This window comes from Astyanax mexicanus, chromosome 7 (assembly GCF_023375975.1).
Source record: "Astyanax mexicanus isolate ESR-SI-001 chromosome 7, AstMex3_surface, whole genome shotgun sequence".
NCBI classification, from domain to species: Eukaryota; Metazoa; Chordata; class Actinopteri; order Characiformes; family Acestrorhamphidae; genus Astyanax; species Astyanax mexicanus.
In genome coordinates this window covers 33,961,967-33,985,306 of record NC_064414.1, presented here as the reverse complement: position 1 = coordinate 33,985,306, position 23,340 = coordinate 33,961,967, and the positions used below count along the sequence as shown (strand labels likewise).

The window sequence follows — 23,340 nt, the reverse complement described above, 5'->3', positions numbered from 1 at the left end:
ATGAAAAACTCTTATCTGGGGTCACAAAATGATGTACTGACCATCTCCCCTGGGTCATATATTACATTTGATGCACTGGTCTTTGAGTTGCTTACAGCCAGTAATGCAGCACTACTCTGAAAAGGTCACAGAACATGATCATGCCTATCCTGCTAAACTTCTCCAGCCCTTAGGCCTGGATGGCCTAACGTTTGGCCGGCCTGTACCTCGGATTAAGTGTTCAGCAGAGCAGGGCCGCCAGCTCTCACACTTTGGCCTTGAGACTCTCGCAATTAAATCTAATCTCACAGTGTCACACCACAATCTTAACAACCTCTCATCCTAAATATTACCTCCAGATAAATATGAGCACTCATAAACTTTCTGTCTGTAGCTCCTGCTCTGGCCTTCACTGATTTTTACTGGCAGTGGCAGACTTCTGTGTTCCCTAAGAGAATTAAAGATAGCACACTTACTACCTAATCAGTCACTGCCCATCCATGCGTGTTGTAAACCAGTGCAAGCAGACTGGTATCTATAGGAACAGTAAACCAGTGAGCAATGTCTGCAGCATGACTAATCACTTTGGCAGTGTGTGAACAGAACAGAGTGCAAACACACACCAAACAGACAAGAACTGTAGGAAAGGGTTAATAACAAAACTGAGAGGTATTTACAATGCTATGTGTCATTACAAGCAGTCTTGTTTGAAAGCATCGGTGATGGCACTTAAATTACCATGAGAAAATATATTAAGCAAAAACATATTTACAGAAAATGTATGCATTTTATATTCATTTGGTATATACAGTTCTGGAAAAAAATCCGAGACCACTTTAGTTTCTAAATCAGATTCAGGTAGTTTAGCTTGGTTTAATGGCTTGTGATCATCTATCATCCTCTTGATTATATTATTATTTTATTTTTTTCAAGAGCTGTATGTACTGTAACATTAACAAAATGTATATACTAAAAACTATGTTGGAAACATAAATTTGAGAATAACTAAATTTCCATTCTGTAAAAACGTGTAATTGGCTGTAATGCAGATGTGTAAAATGTGTGCTGTCCCAAAAAGTGACAAATAGGTGAATCACATAGGATATTGCCACTCTCGTACAAAAACCTTTTATCCCAAATAAGCAATTTAACAGAACACCTTTTATGATTAAATAAAAAAAAGTACAGGCTGTCCTTGTTGAATAGAGTGGCTAATTCCAGTATATTCCCTCTGTCGGGATACAACTGATATCTTAAAGGGTTATTACTGTCAAGCTCATAAAAAAAGTTTATTGGTGTAAAGTTGCTCTTCAGACATTTATTATTTATTAAATATTTTTTGTTGAAATTGCAAAAACATGACAACTAAATGTTACTTTTACCTTTCAGATTGGCATATCTTGAGAGTTTCTAACACTGTACTTTGAATAGCTATATCATTGTATATAAAATGGATAGGTAACTATGACCATGTATTGTATATGATGTTATTATTAAAGAGCTAGACATATTTGGTTATGATTGATTTAGCACAGTAAACTAAAGTAAATTTATTCTTAGAATTAACAACAAGTTGGTGTCAACCTGACTTAGACAAGTAGGGGGGATAAAGAAGCAATAAGGATGCATGAGCACAATTGTACCAATAAATATATATTTTTGCAAATGTATTGCTTAACATGACTGTTCAAGGAGGAGTAGTGTGGTTTAGTGTGCCCTTCTAAATCCTTTTTTGTCTGTGTTCTCTATATAGACATTCATTCTTATGCACAGAAAACACTCAGCTGCTTCCAATACTTCAGCTTTTAAGACAAGATCAGCTGAATTAGAACATTTTAGCTCCATACTGGATATTGCATTTTACATTTGCAACAAAAAAAAGCAAAAAATGACTTAATTAATGACATACAAAAAATTATATTTGGATTAGAATTACATTTTACATTACATTTGCAAGTCACCATGTAACTGATGCACATCTGAAAGTTTCACTGTTGTAGTCATATTTACAGCAACTTAATTCAGTTCACCAGCAGATGGAACTGTAGCACTGCTGAGACAGACATTAAAGAACACTGGTGCTTGTAACATCTGTCTATCACATAGATATAGATATGCAGAATGTTCTTATGAATTTTGTAAAGGTTTTTTACAATATAACTATGGAAAATAATACAAAGCATAACTTTTAGAAACACAAGATTAAACTGAAATTGAATGTATATTCTGAAATGTGACTTTCAAATAATTTGTGATTTGATAATAAGTAAGATGTTTTGTAAAAAACGATTATTTAAAATTATGATGCACGCTATCTGTGCAAATTTTAATAAAGCATGTTCTTAGACAAATGTTCATTATCATAAAACCAAGTGCCTATTTTTTTTACATCATTTAAGGCCTGCAGCTATGTTATGTGAACATTTGAAGATGAATGAACCAATTATAACAAATAAAATGTCATACGTTAATTTGCATAGCAATTTTTTGTAAGTTACCCATTTGGATCTGCATTTTTTAAAACTGTGCCAGTCTATCAAATAGTCATTAATCAGTAAAACCTAATCCCACATCCAAATCATGTAGCTTAAAACAATGATTGTAAGGAAGTGTCTACTGCCTATATTTTCCCACCCACCACTACTCTCACATTCATACTGACCTTAGCCCCCTCTTGGTGTTGCGTCCAGAGCTCCTAAGCCACAAATCCTATTAGTCAAGGTTTCTCAGAACCATTAAATGTAATTTTCACATTCTCTCTGGATTGTATCATCACTCCACTTGGATAGCTTTACTTAGTGATTGTTTTTCTTGAGCAAATCAATTAAATAAACTACATTTATATATAATTTACTTTTATAGTAACAAAATCCTGCACTTAAATGCAGTGGATTTCCCACCGAAATGAGATTGCTTACGGTTAATTAAGACCAGAAATGCATGTTGACCTTCCAAACTGCAAGTAGATTTAGACATACTTGTGTAGACAGCTCCTAATCTTCAGCTCCTCCTCTAGAGTGTCACCTCTCTCAGTCACCTCAGCCTTATGCCCCACTGCAAATCACAGTGGCAAGGCCAACCTCTCTGTCACATCTCTTCTCCCGTTTGGATATACACAATATAAGGGTTTAGCTAAAACATTTGGAGAAAAACTAGAGAAATCTAGGGTGAGATGGGTCAAAAAAGTCAAATGGGACATTTCTTGCATGATGGGGAAAAATAACTGCTGAGCCTTAGCTATGAAAGCACAAAACAAATATAATATCATTAGTATTCCAAAAATAAATAATGGAAAATTGCTATTTAAAAAAAAAAAGAAAGTTTAAAAACTGTTCCAATTTCCCCTACTTCACCCTGTGTTTTAAAATGCTCTAAATAGAAGCAAGGGACATAGAAAGCATAGCATAGCATCTGAAATATAGTCAAGTGTTTGACCATGTCATTATTTTTAAAATTAGGGTTTTCATGAAAGTATCTTTAATAAAAAGATGGTTGTTAAATGTTAAAAAAGAGTAATGATCTTAATACTTTTTTTTGCCTTAGTAAGTCATGTGTTTTAAAAGTTGTAACATATTCTGCAGGTTCTTCTTATTCTAGATGGGTGGTTGGAACTTTGATAGCAGTAGTTCCAAATTAAAGCCCTATCTGATTAGTTTCAATGGGATTTTTTCCTCCTTTCTTCATAAATAAGATGTCAATGAGGTGCTTCATTGACACGTCTCTTAGTAAAGAAAACTACACTTGCAGGAATGAACTTATCCCATTCAATAGAGGTTTAATCAGCTTTTTTAAGGGAACATCACTTTTGGAGGGCTTCAGTTTTGTCAGTGTGCGCTACTGTAGAGTTGGCACTTTTGCAGGTGGGTTGGTAGCTGGCAAGTATTTGTTTATAAACCCTACTTGTTTAGGTACAATACTTGAACTAACTTCTATTCATCAAACAGTGTGAATCCATGCAAAGCCTTTTCCCAAAGTCCCTTTGAAGGCGACAGCCCATTGAAGGAGGAGGAGAGGGGGATTAGCTTCTTCAGCAGCGGTGCATTTCCGAGGGAGCTGATTAGCTCGCCATTCATTGTTAAATCGAGCAAAGGAAGGCCCTAGAGGAGTGAAAGAAGCCAAATAGGTGGGCTTGGAATAAAACATCCACAGGAAGCCCAATACAGGCAACATGAAGTTTCCCAACATTTTTTTTCCCCTGAGATGATGGCGTGAAAAGGAGATTAGCATACAAAATTAGAGGCAGGATAATTTGAGGGGCGACTTGGTTCATGTTTTCCCTCTGTCTCGACAAAGTTAATTAAACTAGTATTAAACAGTAAAGAAACATCCAAGTGCCAAGGCGTTGGGAGCTCTTTGAGGATTACTAAGACTTTAAAAAAAGCATTTGAAAAGAAGAAATTGAGGAGAGGCGTGAAGGAAGGAAGACTATAATTAAAACTTTTTTTTTCTTATTGTTTCCCTGCCCCAGGGTTATCTGACACTAAATACAGAAAGAATACGGGAATATATGCTGCAACCTTCAATATAATCTATACTGAAGACTGTTAGTTAGTGTATTGTTGATATTTAAATAAGCAACATGTTCAGACGTTCATATATGGCTCTAGAACAATATGAAAATATCATAAAATGAGTTATGAGAGGACACAGATTACACTGCTTTAATTATAAAAGTATGGTGGAAAAATACAAAAGAGAGCTAACAAACACCACTACATAATACTGTATATGTGCAATAAATAAACAATATACAAAGTGCTTCATCTTATTTACAGAAAATTTACAAATTTGACATACAGTGTGATTATTATCCCAGTATCAAAATATAATAACGCTTAGTTGCTTTAGCAGCTTTAGCATAATACAGATAATGGATACAAGACAGAGGCTCGTCTGTTGGTGAAAGTCTGGGAGACACTATTTCAAAGCGAATCTAATGTTCTCTATTTTATGGTTAAAAAGCTTTTCAGTGCTATCCTAAATATGCGTAATGACAGATGTCTAAAGTCCTTCAGAAACATATCAGGTTGAGGAACAGTTGTGAATACAGAAATCTGGTTTAAAATCCGTGACCATCACAAAGATATATTTCCTTTTTTTGCATTTCAACAGCCAAACAATATTTAAACAACACTTACATTTTATTACATTTTATTATGTTGAAGCCTTCAGTATTCCTTTAGTGCTTTTTCTTTAAGCGAAGGCTTTTCCTTCGACTCGCACTGTCGTTCTTAACCCGCTTGGTCTTCTTGACGCAGTAGTACTTGGTCACAGTCTTACGGCACTGGTCACATTTTACAGCACAACACCAGTGGAACTTGCAGTTGCAGCTAGACACTGTCTCTGCTCTGCGTTCCTCCACGGCCAGTCCACAGTCACTGCAGAGCCGCTTACAGCTGCGCTTCTCCCACTTGCTCAGGTTCTTGCCCTTCTTCAGGCATTCTCGACCTTCAGTGCCTGGCAGGCCCAGAGTGCGGTTTTCCACACAGTAGTCAGGAGAGTCTTCCAGATGCACCAGTTCTTTACGAGAGATGGAACTGAAGGTTTCAGCGATGGCTCCACGGCTGGCTGCGCTGTTGCCTGCGCCTCGCAGAAGGTCCACCTTGATGGCACGATGGTACTTCTCCTTCAGGTAGTTGCCCACTTCCCGAAACTCTGGCAACTGCAGCCAGCAGGTCTGAGTAGTGCAGCTGCCGGATACCCCATGGCACTTACATGTTCTCTGCATGGTTCCTTTCACTGCCTGGATTTAGTAAAAAAAAAAAAGCCTTGGATTAAAGAAATTACTTACGTGCCTCATGAAAGAGTGCATCTCAATTCAATTCCGTATGAACAATTCCACATTCTCTTTGTCCTATACCACATTCACTAATTTTAGCATCCGCCTCTTTCTCTGTTTAAAGACAACTTGATTGGATTTGAATTCATCAGTTCAATTCAACTATACAATGAAGTCTTTATTGGTCGGACTATATGTTCAAAACATCCACTTGACAAAAAGAGGAATTCAGTGGTTTAAAGAAGAGCTGGTTCAAGGTTCAAGCCTGAACCAGAAGTGTGTTTTTTTCCTCTTTTTTCAACTTTTGTGTCCACACAATAATTCTTGACTTCAACCGAAACAAACATCTGTGATTTGAAAAGAGCGATCCTTTTCTCAGGGAGGCACTGGCTCTCGATAGGAGGCAGAATCAAGGTTTCACAGCGAGCCGAATTGTTCGGCACAGAAAAAGGGGAGTATTTATTTAGCATGGCCATTGTCAATATGTTTTCTGCCATGGGGATACCCAATGGTTAATCCTTTCAGGAGGAAATGAAAAAGAATTCTTTCGCATTTTTTTTCAGTTACAATGATGCTCCAGGTGCCATAGTGAGCTGACAAAACCTGCAGACGGGCCACTGGCAGGAAAAACAAAGAGCACTTCAGCTGCATGGATGTGATCCCTGTGGCTCTCTCAAGTGCAACAAAGACCAACATAAATGTAAGATCCTTATTGCAAGAATAAAACTAAACACTTATTTGAGGAGCAACAGAATACAGAACCTTTGCAACGTGTGGCCCCCCTAGGTTTTCTAATTAAGTTCGCACCACTGATCCCAAGAATCTTGAGTTGAGATCTTGTCATAAAGGACATTCACAGGACATAAATAGGCCCATCTGGTACAGCGCACACACACTGTTGAGGGAACGAGTGGCACCTTGCTTATAAGGCCATGAATGAAACTCTTGGGTGGTACGCGATCATTGGGAGCACTGAAAAATGATTCAAAAGGCACTTTACATTCTGTTGGTGGCCAAGGGAGCTGCCTATGTTTTGAGCCCCATCTCATAATACCCCTCCTTTCCTCTACCAAATTATTTCTAGCACTCTCTCATGGTCTAAAGGCGGTAAGAGGGACTGGAGAACCCTTCTCTGACGTTCAGAATGGTAGTAATACCTTGCGCCCTGCTTCATTGTTGTGCAGGTTCATGGCAGCCCGTGCATCTTGCCCAGTTTCTAGAGCATCCACAAACTGCTTGGAGATGGCCTCCCCAAAACCCACATTGTCACTGCAGCCTCCCCACAGCCAGCCTTGACCACCTGAAATGCACCAAAAGTTTTACAACATTTGTACACCATTTAAATAAGCTACACAAGAAAGACATATACCAAAAAAAGTTACATTAAGTCACATGTTAAGTTGCGTGTTTTTCTTTACCTCGCTGACCATTCCTTGTGTCATCACAACCACAGTTGTCAAAATCTCCAAGACTGCAGTTCCTAGTGAGGGTGTACATCACCCCAGCAGAGCTGATGGCATGGACAAAAGCTGTCTCCCGGTTTGCTACAAGTAGACATAATGTAGAAAAAAATTACATTTTTTGTTCTCAAGCTTCTCAGTAAGTAGTTAAACCTATAGGGGCAGGGGATTAAACCTAGTCTTGGACTATGCAGCATCAATTGAAAAGAAAATATAGTGCCCACTTTGACTAGGCTTAATCCCAGTTTGGGAATCCAACCCATTAAGTTGTTTAATCAGGCTTAAAAAAAACACAATCCATCTTACAATACATACAAACTTTCATAATTAAAGACATAAAACTATGAAAAGCCCTGCTAACAGAAATCTATTGTATGTTGCTGTTTTCGTGCTACTTCTGGCTACAAGAAAAATTGATTCAGGCATCTCTACATTGGCTCCCTGTCAGTTATGTGATAAATTAAAAATGGTACTCAGTTTTTAAGGAATTGTATTATCTGGCCCCTCAGTATATCAGTAATATGATTTGTCTACGTACCTCATGTAGGACATATTGCACCACTAATAAATTCTCGTTAACTGTCCCATGAGGGACATAAGGGCACCAGTCCATTTTCTTTTGTTGCCCCAACTGCCTCATCTATGGAGGAATATAAATCTTACCCTAAAACATATGTATTTTCCTTGGTATGTAATTGTGTCTGGCCCTAATAAACAAATGGGGTATGTCATTTGTATCACATGCTCTTTGTATCTTTTTTTATCAGGTTTTATGTGTATTTTCCTAATTTAAACTGTCTTCTTATAATGCCTGTTAACTGTACAGCTCTTTTGCCAAGCTTCATTTTAATTGGGCTCTAGATTCAGTGAATTCAACAGAACAGAACTGTATCAAATTCCTTTTAAAAGTGTATTCATATACTGTATATATTGCATGTGTTACATTTTATATGACAATGGTGAAATACACAGTAAATGTACCAGTGTTAAACTGTCTAACTATACTGTCAATTAATTCATTTTTTTTCACCAAGGACTATCTGCTTTATTCAGGATCATGAACTTTCTGATCATACACACATTTAATTGCGTCATTTTACACTATTTTTATTAATATTATTTCTTTGTTTGTGTATGTACATATATGTTTATTTATACAGAATGCGCGTCCATTTGTTTGTTGGATGAAACAGTGAAGCGCACAGCTGGCATAAGCTCAGCAGCCTCTCAATTAGACAGGGGTCGGCACTAGACAGGGTCAGGTTCCTTTTTGGCACTTGAGGAATGCCCATTGAATGGAGCCTAAGGCAAACCTTTGACCCACACCCTTCAGACTGAGAGGACATCCATTTCACTGACTCTTACTGCCACACAATATCCTCTAGGTACCGATTCTATTTACCTTCTAGTAGACCACAGGCTTGATCCATACGAGAACGCAATTTTCACAGTCACATTAAAAGATAAGAAATGTCCTGTGTGGAAAGCAAGCTGCTAATTTACCTTTCTGGGAAAAATAACTAAAAGACCTATAAAAACCTATAAAGACCTCTAGATATAACAGAAGGCAGTCGGCCTACTAATTTAAGTATTGATTATTGGACAGAAACACTTACCACTCCTGAGCCCACTGTGGGTGGAGAGCTGCAGGGCCCGTTCCGGACAGTTCCAGCGGTCCCAGGCAAATTGATATTTGCATTCTTCAATTCCACTCTGAGCTCCCGCAGCCACACTGCTTGAATATATCAAATAGGCCTGCAAAAGCATAAGCTTATTTTTATTTTTCAGATTTTAATGTGTAATATAGCTTACAATACATTTGGTATAATATTGGCATAATTTAATTTTTTGCAGCTTCTTTCATAAGGCACACTGATCCCACCAATGAAGACATCCATCTTTGGTTTGGTTTTAACTAGGTAGCTTGTTGAGGCTGAGACTGTTGTGACTGATACATGCTAATATGCTTCAAGTGGTCTAAGAAAGATCGCACTACAAATGCTCTCATAGGCGACTGGTGTGCTAATGATGACCACCCACCAAACCCCCTTCCCCAGCCACTCAGTACAACTGGACCCTTCACCACATCACAATGTGAAGGAGTTCAAGTGTGTGAAATCTGTCTCCAGTGTATCCCACAAATGTGAATTCCACCACAGTGTCAGGAGAAGAGGATGTATGCTTAAAGAAATCACTACCACCATGAAAATGTTCTCAGAGAAAAAAAATCTTTATCACTGGGACTGTTTGCAGTGTGGTCTTTCATCTTAAAATATTAATCCACTTTAATCAGTAATGTTGGGGCATTTTGAAGGTTCTCTTTTTCCTTTTAGATAAAGATCTGGGGGAAGATCAAAAGAATGTTGGCTTACCTTTGGGCCAGTCATCAGGAAATTATTCACTGACCTGGAAGATAGAGCAGCCTATTAACTAAGAGCAAAGGGTGTTAGTTCTCACCCATCAGCAAACCTCATAGTCCTGTCTGCATACTCAAAACATTTATTCAGACGTTCATATTATATACAACAGCGTGATAAGTATCATAGTTCACGACAAGGTATGCTAAAATTGTGAGGTCCAAAAAAACGAAAGCCTTACATATAAACGATTTCAAACGAATTTATGTAAATCCTTCTTTTTGTAAAAAATAAAAATCTATATATATATATATATTTAATAATAAATAAATAAAATACTAGTAAACAATATACAAAATATTTGGATTTGAAAAAATGAATCGATTCATCTCAGTAATTATTAACAGTTACAAAATCCGAAAAATTCACGAAATAAAAGGAAACATAACCTACTGTTTTTCTTTCTTTTTCTAAATATTTAAAGGCCCATTGTTACTCTTGTAAATGCTGATTTATTTATCAAATTTATTAAACAGCCTTCACGAGAAAAAAACAATTAATGTAATATTACAAACGGCTAACAGCAGTTTTATTTTTAACTCTTATTTCTTAAAAAAAATATTGCCTCGGGAAAAAAAGAAAAAGAAGATAAAATATATATAAAACTTACCAACTGCAGCACGATTTCATGTGGACCATCAAGATGAACATGTAGTAATAAACGTCCAAATGTATGAACATCCTGAGAGAGGGCTGATGGACAGTTCTTGAGCTTGAAAGAAAGCTGCAAGCGAGCTGTGGAGTTACATGCAGAACTCAGAGGCTGGGCTCTCATTTGTGAGCCAAAGGGGGCTCTGAAATGGAGCTGCTCTCATCCCAACAAGAGATTATCTGCTTCATTAAAGATTTTCCCCTTCTTACTGCTTCAGCCAATCAGAACTATTGTACCAAGGAGAGATTGAAATGATCAAAAGGGCACCCTGGGTTCCTCTGGCCCAGCTAGCCGGGAAGGGCTCACTGTGTTAACAGTTGGAGGGAATGAATATGAAACCGAATGGGATCACTGATCTCCTCGATTTGGGCCTTCAAACTCCGTTTGAGGAGCGGTCTGAGAGTGGTGGTCTACAGTGGGCCAGAGATGAGCACTGCCCGGGGATTAGCGCGGTTATCACGGATCAAACAGCAGATGTTATTTGTATTCTTTCTTGTTGAGGAAATTAGCGCAGTTTAAGATGAAATCATCCATAATCCAATCCGACCCTTTATCAGCACAGTTTTTTGCAAAGCACCTCAATTTCCCACATTCAGGAAAAACGTTACCCAGATAACAAAAGTATGTTGAATCAACGTTCATTTCCATCAGTTCCGTCGCAAATGCACTGAAACAACGCTGATCTCCGACGTCAGAACTGATTCATTTGTGCACCTCGATTTTTATTTAACAGTAAATCAACCTTATGCTTTCAACTGTTTGTATTAAACTTTACCTTTAAGAGACCACTTAAAAATACAAAATTGAAAACCTCTGGAATATAATCAAGAGGAAGATGGATGATCATCATCAAGTCATCAAACCAAGATGAAATGCTTGAATTTTTTGAAGTTATCCAAAACATTGTGTAAGACTGGTGGAGGACAACATGCCAAGATGCATGAAAACTGTGATTAAAAACCAGGGTTATTCCACCAAACATTGATTTCTGAACTATTAAAACTTTATGAATATGAACATGCTTTCTTTGCATTATTTGATGTCTAAAAGCTGTGCTTCTTTTTTGTTATTTCAGCCATTTCTTATTTTCTGCAAATAAATGCTCTAAATGACAACAGTTTATTTGGAATTTGGATAAATGTTGTCCGTAGTTTATGGAATAAAACAACAATGTTCATTTTGCTCAAACATATACTTATAAAAAAGCAAAATCAGAGAAATTCAAAAACTAAAGTGGTCCATTCATTTTATTTTCCAGAGCTGTATTTATTGTTTGTATTGTATTCATGCTGATGCAGTGTTCTTGTATTGTAAAACGGGATATTTAAATAATAATAATAATAACAATAGTAATAATATTAATAATCTTTTGCCTAAAATCATTGTAAGTAGAGAAGAGCCCCAATACTTTAAAACGTTTAATGAACGTTTAAAAGATTTGATATCAGATTTTCAACACCAACTAATGCTTTCTAAGCAATGTTTAACGGTGGTTTTTCATTGCCAGCAATAAAATATGTAATGCAACCAGAACAGCAACATTTATTCAATGTTCTTTATTATCAGGGTAAACCGGATATAAACTTCTGTCATTAATGAATACACTCTCAAAGGGAAAAAATAGTGCAAAACTGTCACCGTCATTCTAACCTCAATCATATGTTTTCATTCCCTTCAGTTAAGGGAGTATATAAGTGACACATGCTTGTAGTTTCTTCACTGCTTTATTTTAGGGACCTGTTGGACCATAGTTGGACCTGATGAATCACTGAAGGATCGTGTTGTACTTTGATGACACCTTTTCACTATTTGTACAGTTTCTGATCAGCATAAATGTAGCCTTTGTTTCTACAGTATTTTTTTCTGATAGTAAAGAACTCCTAAACGCTAAAACAACATTATCCTCTAGAGATCCGTGTTATCTAAAATGTCTCCGAGTAAATCCACTGAATAGGCAGAGGGCAAACTAAACACAGACTAAAGCAGATCAATGTAAAGAAACGAATTGGTGATGAATCTGTGATTATATGTGCACGGTTAATCCGGAGAGAAGAAAAGCTCTTTTAAAGTTTTTTTTGTGAAACTGCTCTGGTCTACACCACTGCTTCTGTCTGCCGCTTTTTTCTTCGGTGCAAATTCGGATTAAGGAAAGTTATCTGGGAGAGACCGGACCTTTTCGGATTATCCGCGCGCTGAGCTGAAAGAGTTTAATGAAGTTGGTGTGGGAAAACCGACAGTATTAAAACATCTATCGTTGTATCATATAAACATATACACACAACATAATATACGCACATTTTGTGGATTTTCCATGAAAAAATAAGCTAATAAATCCTCGCGTCACTAACAAATAAATACTTTTTCCAAATGTTTTAAAATTTATAGAATATTCAATGTGCCATTGCCCAAATGTAATGTTTTTATTTGTTTGTTTGTGTCGAGGCATATTCCATGTAGAGAATGTGTATTTATTTGCACTTAGTGAATCAAAAACACATGTAATTTGACCACGGATGAGACCCTTTTTGCATGTAACTTTTGACACATTTGTATATTTTGCATATTTTAACATATTTGAACACACGGACATTTGAATTTTAGGCCATGTTGAGTGCTGAAGGTAATATAAACAGACACACACACACTATATATATATATATATATATATATATATATATATATATATATATATATATATATATATATATATATATACATACAGCTCTGGACAAAACATTTGACCACTTAAAAAGAGGATTTTTTTTTTATTTTTCCAAATAAAAAAAAACCTCGGGAATATAATCAAAAGGAAGATGGTTGATCACAAGCCATCAGACCAAGCTAAACTGCTTGTGGCATTAAGTTATCCAAAAGCAGTGTGTAAGACTGGTGGATGAGAACATGCCAAGATGTATGAAAACTGTGATTAAAAACCAGGGTTATTCCACCAAATATTGATTACTGAACTCTTAAAACTTTATGAATATGACCTTGTTTTCTTTGCATTATTTTAGGTCTGAAAGCTCTGCATCTTTTTGTTATTTTAACCATTTTTCATTTTCTGCAAAAAATGCTCTTAATGACAATATTTTTATTTGGAATCTAGGAGAAATGTTGTCCGTAGTTTATATATAACTATATATGAAATATTTTTTTTTTATTGTAAAATCTAATTAACAGAAATGTTAATTTCTTGTAAGGGAAAAAAATAGGACACGCCCACATGCATTTCTATTTTAAATGCCTAACATTAGAATAGGGTGCAATACATCAGATACAGATGACTAGAATATTGTTAGAAAAGGTGGAAAGATCCGGTCTTAATTAAGCTTAATTAAAATGACTGCCATCAGCACTGTGAGATTCGTAGAGATCTCAAATCATTTTACAATTTTAAAATTTTAAAATACATTAATTCGGGTTGTTTCTTAGTTTAATAAATCCCTCTATTAATATTGTTAAAAGAGATCAAATGTTTAAATGTTTAAATACACAGTACATAGACAATGTTGTCATTTTTTGTAGAAATAATTATTTTCATCAGCGGAAAGATTAGCTTATTGTTGGTATTACTTTATTTCAACTTTTAAATACTCAATAATAAACCAAAACAGAAACTAAGCTTATTGAGTTTAATTGTTAAATCTATCCAATCATTGCAAATTCACGTAATCCACTTACAGTACACACCAATACTACTACTACTACTAATAATAATAATAATAATATTAATAATAATAATACTTACGTACGATAATTATTATTAATCAAATCTTACAAAATATTGCACTGTAAATTTCAACATTTTTGTTGTCGTGTAGTTGCAGTTTGCACTCAGTAGATGGAGGCAGAGGTTCACTGATACAGGATAATAACGTTTGCTATGGGCGGAGCTACGAGCCTAAAAATCATCCATACTATAGTTCATCATTTTTCAACAAATTTTATTTGATTAAGAAAATTGTACACGTTTAATTTATTTCAATTATTATTAAGGATTCATAAACTCACTGCACAACTAACAAACCTTTTTCTACTATAGACAACTTGCTTCATTTATGTGAAAGCCTTTGAAATGGTGCCTGTTTTAAAGCTCTCACCACAGGTCAAGTTTACTGAAATAAAGTTAAAATACTGAGAAACAGTACAAATGTAAATATGTTTTAGGTGTAAAATATCAGTAGTTAATGCAAGAAAGCATACAGTATTTATACACAGCATGTGTACAATGAGAAACAGACCAGAACGAGTAACAGGCCAGTAACCTGCTCTTCAATTGTTTTCAGTGTTTTCTATAGACCAGGGAGCTTCATTTTAGTCATTCTTAACCAGATCACAACTGAAAGTCCAGCTGTAAGGATCAACATGATATATGATAGGATAAAGCAAAGTTTTTAGGTGGAAACACAAAAAAATCACTTACACTTTGGTCCATAGCAAACTAAACACATTATTTAACATTTACATGCACACCATTTTTTTGTAGCAGGGGTGGAAAAATATTTTACTCTAATATGAGTACTTGCTCAATTAAAAATAGACATATGGAGAAACAAACCTAAGAGAGAGAGAGCAAAACAGTAACAACATTTTAAGTATACTCAATTAACACAAAAAAGTAAACATTTTAACCAAAAATTAAAAGTTTCTTTTATTCAGTAGTTTATGTTGTGGTGGTGTGTGATGCAGTGATGCAATGGCTAATTGATGGTACTAGCCCTCACACAGACAAATCATAGCCAAGCAAAATATATTTTTACACTGATATGAATTTGGTTGGATGTTCTAGTCATATGAACAAAGTTCAAATGCACAAGAACTTGTCTGATTGGCAAAATACAAAGGAAAATTCTTACAGCCACTAAAACTTTAAATTAGGGGTAAATGAAAAAAAAACTCAAGAGTGTCTCGTAAATGAAATTCAAGTACAAATCTTCTAAAATATCTAAAGATATTTTAACAAGCTAAAGTTATTTATCAAATATTTGGTCAACCCTAATTTTAACACGATTATCTCCTGGAAGGTTTTGGATATACAGCCTCTTTCATTTAAACAGGTTAAATAAGATCACTACATTCCAGTTTATATGAATTTAAATGAAGTTTTCAGGATTATAGGCACTAAAACCATCTATAGTACTTTAAAGTGCAAATCACATTTAATTTTGGCTTAAATAAATAAACACATTGAGAAAATCTTAAGTAACTTCTAGAGTGATTCAAAGCTTGCCAATCTGTAACGCTTGTTAAAAGAATGGCTTTAATGAACAGCGGACAGTGCTTGATAGTTCAGTGAGATAAAATTTGTATTTTTTGTCTGTGGGAGGTAACCATGGGTGTGCACTAAAGAGACAAAGAGATAAAGCCATGCAAAAAGGTAACTGTGTTGGTAACTTGCTTTGAAGTATCATGATGTATCAGTAAATTCTCAAATCAGACATCAAAGCCAAATTCCAGATCCAGATTAGAAGAATGTTTAAAATGTTGCTCTATCCTGATGTGTTGGGAGCTGGTACTGAACAAAAAATATAAACTATCTGGGGGGCTTTTAGGGCTGGTTTGAAATCCACTGGTTAAGATGATGGTGCAGAGCTAAACCTTCCAGTTGGATCGTGATCCTCACATCAACCTTTTTTTTTTCCTTTATTTTTTTATACAATGTGCAAACTTATTCAGATGACTTTGACTCACTGTGAAACCAGGGGGCAAGGACAATCCTGAGAATTGTGTATGACAGAAAAACCTCATCAAATATTACATTTGAATGTGCACAAAGTACAAAATTCAGGGGCACTTATAAATATGGCATGTTAATTTTTTTTTTTTTCTTTAAAAAAAAAATAAGTGCTTTCTTTCTTTGAGCAATGAATCGACAATATAGTAAATTTCATCCAGCATTGTTTATACTTACTGGGGTATCAGCAGTTCTGACGGGCAGTTTAGTTGATCTGTTTCACTTTACCAATTCAATTTAGTTGAGGTTCAGTGGGTAAAAAAAACCCATCCTGTACACAATAACGCAAATGTTGCTTTTGAAGCATGAATGATTTCCAAAATTTAGTTTTACAGCAAATTCTGACGATGAAAATGTAACTAAATGTGCTAATATGTAAGAGATTAATAGCACACATATACTGTATATGATGTTATATGAGCTGGAATTGGACAGCCTGCATAGTTTGGTGGCGTGATTCTCTTACATTAAAGCTGCATTTTACTGTTTAAACAGAACAGACGTGTGCCTGTTTAAACAGTACTGCAACAGCTCCCGCCTCTGAGGCAGAATAAGAGCCAGTCATGTTTCCCAAACAAACTCTGCATCTAAATGAACTAAATGGACAGTGGTCCTAAAGCCAGTATTAGTCTACATACCCCAGACAAGAATTCTTAGTTTGTTGTAAGAGTGGAGGCATTACTAGGATCTTCACTGCACGCTCACTGCAAATGTTTGGAAATATTGTATCTGGCTTGTCATCACATGTGTTTTGCTTCTGAAACGTAATAGAGACCTAACCACTTTTGTGACTACCATCCCCAGTGCGCTGTACCCGGGCCATGACCGTGTCAGGAGAAACTTTCTTGCAGTCCTTGGCCAGGCCAAAGAAGCACATGAGATCAATAAAGCCCTTTGTGATGTTCAGCCGGCTGCCGAACTCGCTGGCAGCGTAGTCATAGGGGAAGGTGTGGTGATAGTTGTGGAAGCCCTCCCCTGAAAAGAGACAAAGAATGCATTACCCCTTGTGACCCTGTTTAACCCTGTGTTACCCTGTCATCACATATGATGGTCCTGAAGATAAACCGGGTTAAGATGAGCTAACCTGATTATGGTGGGTTGTTTTTCATCAGTCAAAAACAAAATAACAAAAATACTGAACATGCAAAATATGTGAACTCTTCTGAATATGCACAACCCAGCCTTAAGCACACAAACATCTCTTAACAGTAAATCTAAAGAGGCGTGGTGATGTCTGCGTGGATAACATTAATGCATGTTTCTGAATGGCTGGCTTTGTTTTTATCCACATACCCTTACGCATCTGCTCTTTTTACCTATTTATTTCTGGGTCAATGCATTACTTTCATTTAAAAAAGGTTTAAATGCATAGAAAAATGGCATATTTTCGTAGTATCACTCATGGTTGTATTCACAAAACATTAGTTAATTGTCATTTTTGAGCTCATATATCTCATTTATACAAAAACTCTAGCACTACTGGTAAAAATTATGTGCATTAATTACAAATCCTTATGTCATTTTATGTAGTACATAAACACATCACTTATAAATTTTACTTAAGTAGTAAAATATAATGCTTTACACACAATGTAATAGAAAATACCTACCCACAGCACTGAAGGCCACAAATCTGTTCTCTCTTGGGTTAATACTGCTGTCGTAAGGCCTCATACCCCACATGTGTGCCGCACTATTGACCAGCCAGGTGGCGTTAAGGACCACAGTGTATCTCAGGAGCCCTGGGACGAAGTAAGCCACCCAAAAGTCCTCCCCCCACAGATACCAAGGCACCAGCGTGGGGAAAAGGAAGCACATCACCAGTATGGAGAGCTTATAGTGCCTGAAGTAACAAACAAAAAAAAGGTTCAAGGTTCATTTAAGTGCTTATCAGATTCTGATCTAACTGAAACGTGCACAGAAAACACGTTCTAGAAATGATTATCTTGATGACAATCAGAGAAATATTAAGGGAAAAAAACTTTCCCACCAATTACCATTTAGCTTCTTCAACTAATAAACAAGAACATCAGGTGAGGCACTGAAATACGTTAAACACAGCTGCTGAAAAACATTTGCATCAAGATAAACGCGCTGAAAAACCAGTCGCTGTAATGCTATCTGATTTGGCAACTCTCTGAAATATGTTCCGATGGCACCCTTTGACTAGTAGACTTTAGAAGTGTTAATCCCTTTTTCAAAGAGGTTTAAGACTTTTGTGGGACTTCATCCAAGAGCATGGGTTGGGTGACTGTACTCTGCTCATTTACTGACCGTGGCCTGATGGGCGCTTTGGCAGAGGCAGCAGACTTTCCCCAAAGAGGTGTGAGAAACACAGCAGGGGGGAAATAGGGTTCAGCCATGTTTTTATCACTTTAGTAGGTGCATTCAGACTGGTATTCAAGCAGCATTATATATATATATATTTCTATAAAGCTAACGCAAAATAATGCAGGTGGTACTGACCTATTGCTGTGGGCTCTGGTCACTATGACAGCTAATAACCTTGTAGCAAAACATTGCATTTAGATGTTCAGACTTAAAAAAAACTATAAACTAACATGCTAAATCACGGGATAGCAGTATGTGAATTGATCATGAAGTGTTATCTCAGCAAATGGCTTGGGAACACCCCCACCTGTAAACGTTGTGAGATGCTATCTTTTGAGTGAGGTTAAACACTGGCCAAGGTGCTCACAGTGAGGCGACATGAATTATCAGTGTTCAAGTGAGGCCTGATAGTGGGTGTCAGATGCATGAAACATTCCATTTCTGAAGTTGTTTGGGTGTTTAACATTTCTCAGTGGCACATGTGTGCAAGTAAAACATCCCTAAAGGCATTACCACCCACAGTAGACAGTGTGTTGGGTAATGATTGTGAACTATTGCCTCCTCGAGAAATTACATCCATATTAAATGAAGGAGTCTTCACATGCATATCCCAACGGTCATTGCTTTTTAGAGTACTTTAGATAACATAGAACATGGCAAAAGTCATGGGACATAATTCTAGTTCCTGTGTATGTGATGTTGGGAATGTCTATTTAGTGTATATAGATTCAATAAGTGATTTTACAGTTATATTATTAGAGAGCTTTATGTGCTTAATCTGCAGAACATTTTCAGATGTTTTATCTGAAACGTGCAGAGCAGCTAAAATATGCATTGCAGCCTTGAACTGGGTAATGAAAGTGAAAGGCACTGCCACACCTGCACTTTCACCTTTTACAAATGAGTTTGAGAGTTTGTCAACAGCTTTCGGTCCATGACGTTACAAGTTTAGTACTCCAAATACAACAATACACAATTTGTATGATACAAATTAGTACCTTCTTTGGAACATCACCACTCCATCTGCCTTGAGGTCACTGAGGTCAAGCTTGGCTCCTTTCTCAATGACATCTGGGTGCTTACGAACCAGCAGCCAGCCAATGTGGGCAAAGAAGAACCCTCGGGTGGCATTGTGTGGGTCTGCATTGGTCTCTGAAAACTTATGGTGGGCGCGGTGGTCTCTAGCCCACTCAAAGATATCATTCTGGATAGATATATAAAAAAATGTCAATAGTTAATTAAATGCGACTGCAAACCTGTACTGCATTTACTGCCATAAATACAAATTAGGATCATTTAAGTTTATAACATCATTAATTGCAGCAGATGACTGGGAGACATGGTTGAATTACTTTCAAACCAAGTTCTACTACCCAGTAGTATATAGAGTCTATACCTCTTTTCTATAACCTTTGGCCTCCTTCAGGTCCTCTATTGCTAACGTACCTCATTATTTGTAAGTTGCTTTGAATAAAAGCGTCCACTAAATGCAATCTCATGTAATGTAAAAAAAAATTAAATGCAACTAGTTACCTGAAAAGCCATGGAGTTTGCAACGGCCAGGAAGATTCTCAGTGGCAGTTTAGCTTTGTAAGACCTGTGGCTCCAAAGGCGATGAGCCCCTGCTGTCACCCCCAGAGCACTTACCATGAAACACACAGCACCTGCAGAGAGAAAAGGAGGAAAACAGTGACCTGTTGCGTTAGAATTCACTGTAAGGCTGTTTAAGGACATGTTATTTATGTTCTGTTCTTGGTGACTTGCGTGTCCTCCTCAAAAATGTTTGGCTAGAGGGCTGAATGTCTCTCTATGTGCTCGTAGACAAGGCTGCTCAGACTGAGAGATCTCAATCTTGGCAGAGAAACAAGTACTGTTATGAGCCAGTCTGCCACACAATGGATAGCCTATTGGAATGCTGATTGTGTATTGTTTAATAATATAAAAAATATTATGCTGTGCAATGATGATTAAAAAAAACATACATAAACAAACAAACAAACAAATATTAGAACGATTAAGATTACAGGATTATCTCTTTCTCTCACTCTCTTTCTCTCCATCTTCTGTAAATCTATCTATCTATCTATCTATCTAAGGAAGAGATAAGAAAGAAAGTGAATCTTACATGTATGTGAATAGAAAATTAAAAATTGGGGTGTGTGTGGGAACTTAGGCACTGCAACACATTTTTGATAAATGCAGGCTCTCTTTTCTAACAATAGAGGATGTGTTCATCCCACCCTTGTGGTAAGAACAGCATTGGAACACCACCTCGCTTCAGTACACACACACACTGACACAGACTAGCTATTTCACCCAGCAGACACATGACCCATCATTATAAGACCACTTAAAGGCTCTTGCACTAAACAATGTCATCAGTTTGGTCAATATGAACTAACTAGCCTGCTGAAAACAACATGACATGCTAGTTAATCTGGTATGTGTTTAAGTGTTTAAGCAATATGACCAAGCTTGCCCATGCTGATTCACCAACATTACCAAGCATGACCAAACTGGTTAATGATTAGCATCGCCAGTAAGGCCAGGCTGTTTGACCAGCATGGCCATGCATGCATGTTGGTCATAAGCAACCAGTTTACAAGCATAGAGCAATATATTTTCACCTTAATGACCAGCTTTTCAACCATCAAAGACAATCTTAGAGCAGTGGTTTTCAAACATTTTAGACAGTGTACCACCCCCAAACTAAACCAATTAAGGTGCCACCTTGATTTTTTTTGCACAAGGAGTGGCATAAGGTTATTCAAAAGCAGTGTGTAAAACTGGTGGAGGAGAACATGCCAAGATGCATGAAAATTGTGATTAAAAAGCAGCAGGGTTAATCCACCAAATATTGATTCTGAACTATTAAAAATGTATGAATTAGAACTTGTTTTCTTTGCATTGCATCTTTTTTTGTTATTTCAGACATTTCTCATTTTTTGCAAATAAATGCTCTAAATGACAATATTTTTATTTGGAAATTTGGAGAAATGTTGTCCGTAGTTTATAGAATAAAAAACAATGTTCATTTTACTCAAACATATACCTATAAATAGCAAGATCAGAAAAAAATGATTTAGAAACTAAAGTGGTCTCTTAATTATTTTCCAGGACTGTATATGCAAGCAAACTGGGGGCTGAACAATATGAATAAAAATGCAATGTGTAATAGTGCTTTTGAATATCCTGATGTCAGTAGGAAACACAATAAAACATCGCTACTGAAATGTATCCTGGAAATTCCAATAAAAATGCTGCAAAATTATCCAACATTTTATCCAACAGTGACAATATGTCATGTCTCCAAGGAAACCAGGCGAGTTCTTAAGAGCCAGGGATTTGGACATCCCCTGGTAGCCACATGCATTTACTTGTATAATCTTTTGTTTTTAAAACATTAAAAAATATTATTTGGTGGTGTACCACCTTGGTGTGCTTCACGTACCACCACAGTTTAAGAACCACCATTGTTTTAGAACATTAAAACCCAGTTTTTGTGGTTTTGAGCTATTTTGTTTTAGCAGGTGTATTGACCTATTACTGAATGATGTATTACTAAACAATAGGCTGAGGCCACACTCACTCCAGAGCAGGGTTAATTTAGAGGCAGATGTGACGATGAAGAGGCCGTAAACCGCTCCGAGGTGCAGCAAAACCATCAGAATGACGTTCCTCCACACGAGCTTTGTGGCGGGGCCTTCCTTCTCCGAGTAAGATTCAGCAAAAGCGTCGTCTGTCAGCAGCATCGCTTCGGCCATGTCTGCTCCGGTGCTCCGCTGCCTGTTCTGGACTGACTGCCTCTTTGTGTCCGTCATTTTTCTTTTTGTTTTACAGTAATGTGTATTTTGTGGATCTAGGGCTGAAAGAAAGGCATCATTAGAGTATTTACAGCGAGGCGCTACAGTAAGCACATGATCATGATCATCATAATATGTATTCAGTTCTATATGGGTGGGTCTCAACTATAACAGTTAAATTTACGTCCCCGCGCGCCCTCTTCCTCTTCCTTATCCTCCTAAAAGCACAGCAGCGCCACAGCCGCTGATTCACTATTCGCTGTGATCCGCTTACCTTTAGAGCTGCGACTGCTGCTGCAGGAAAATCAACAATTCATCCAGCTCAGCACGTCCGGAGCGACCGCAGCCACACAATGGGTGTCTCTCAGCCTGCCTGACTCCTCTCGCTTACCTCAGCCACTGGCTGCCGCCCGGCGCGTCCTACAAATAGCTGCAATTGGCTGGGAGGGATGGATGCCACCTAGCCTGTCAGTCTCATTGGTCGCCTGCTCATCTGATGTTCACGCTGAAAGCTACAATCTAAACAATCTGTTTTTTTCCCCCTCCCGGTGACCATTCACTGCCGCCCAGCCACAATCACACAAGTTTCTGCACACAGAGACAGACGGAGTCGTTGTCTGCAGTGACTCAGTCTATGTCCAGCAGTAACCCCACTAAATGTAGGTCACAGCACTTTCACACTGCTGCATTTCTCTACTGCAGTTTAACATAAACTAAGCCTATATCGCACACTATGAGCATCATTAATAAAAGGGCTAAACAAACGGTTCCATTCCATTAGGTTCCAGACAGCCTGTAACTGTTTCAGTTCAGTTTTTCTTTTACCTTTTTATTTATGTCTTTTTGTAATTTTTGGCATTCATTCCTGCTCTACAACCCTGAACTGATCAACACTGATCAGTCTGATAACACTGGGCGTTTACCCATCACACCTGCTCACTCTCAGAACCTGTTTTTAGATTAGCTATAGCTCTCCATTATCCATTATGTGCCCCTTACCTTTTCATACTAATAACTCATAACCTGTTTCTACAATAGCCGTATCTCTCCATTATCCTTTATGTGCCCCTTACATTTTCACGCTAATAACTCATAACCTGTTTCTGCATTAGCGATATCTATGTTATCCATTATGTGCCCCTTACATTTTCACATTCATAAATCGGTATCTGTTTCTACATTAGC

At 37.0% G+C, this 23,340-nt stretch overlaps 2 protein-coding genes across 2 annotated transcripts; both read right to left on the bottom strand.

Annotated features, from left to right (window-relative positions):
• Positions 1-4,664: 4,664 nt before the first annotated feature.
• On the bottom strand, positions 4,665-11,492 carry wnt8b (wingless-type MMTV integration site family, member 8b). The gene is made up of 6 exons (XM_007249499.4): positions 10,246-11,492; positions 9,591-9,624; positions 8,835-8,973; positions 7,177-7,302; positions 6,916-7,058; positions 4,665-5,722 (listed from the first exon to the last, which is right to left on the bottom strand). Exons 1-6 carry the CDS (start codon positions 10,314-10,316, stop codon positions 5,159-5,161), a joined length of 1,077 nt encoding a protein of 358 aa, XP_007249561.2. The 5' UTR covers positions 10,317-11,492; the 3' UTR covers positions 4,665-5,158.
• Positions 11,493-14,214: 2,722 nt separating this feature from the next.
• scdb (stearoyl-CoA desaturase b) lies at positions 14,215-22,590 on the bottom strand. Its single transcript, XM_007249500.4, has 6 exons — positions 22,430-22,590; positions 21,942-22,217; positions 19,886-20,016; positions 19,351-19,556; positions 17,632-17,864; positions 14,215-16,996 (listed from the first exon to the last, which is right to left on the bottom strand). The coding sequence occupies exons 2-6, from the start codon at positions 22,171-22,173 to the stop codon at positions 16,797-16,799; spliced, it is 1,002 nt and encodes a 333-aa protein (XP_007249562.2). The 5' UTR covers positions 22,174-22,217; positions 22,430-22,590; the 3' UTR covers positions 14,215-16,796.
• Positions 22,591-23,340: the final 750 nt, after the last annotated feature.

Coding starts and splice junctions, on each gene's coding strand:
- wnt8b (XM_007249499.4), bottom strand. CDS start 10,316: ATGTTCATACATTTGGACGTTTATTACTACATGTTCATCTTGATGGTC. Junction 8,974..9,590: donor TCCTGATGACTGGCCCAAAG/GTAAGCCAACAT, acceptor ATGCTTTTGCAG/GCCTATTTGATATATTCAAG. Junction 7,303..8,834: donor CCACAGTGGGCTCAGGAGTG/GTAAGTGTTTCT, acceptor GTCTACTTGTAG/CAAACCGGGAGACAGCTTTT.
- scdb (XM_007249500.4), bottom strand. CDS start 22,173: ATGACGGACACAAAGAGGCAGTCAGTCCAGAACAGGCAGCGGAGCACC. Junction 20,017..21,941: donor TAAATTAACCCTGCTCTGGA/GTGAGTGTGGCC, acceptor TTCTCTCTGCAG/GTGCTGTGTGTTTCATGGTA. Junction 19,557..19,885: donor CAAACTCCATGGCTTTTCAG/GTAACTAGTTGC, acceptor ATATCTATCCAG/AATGATATCTTTGAGTGGGC.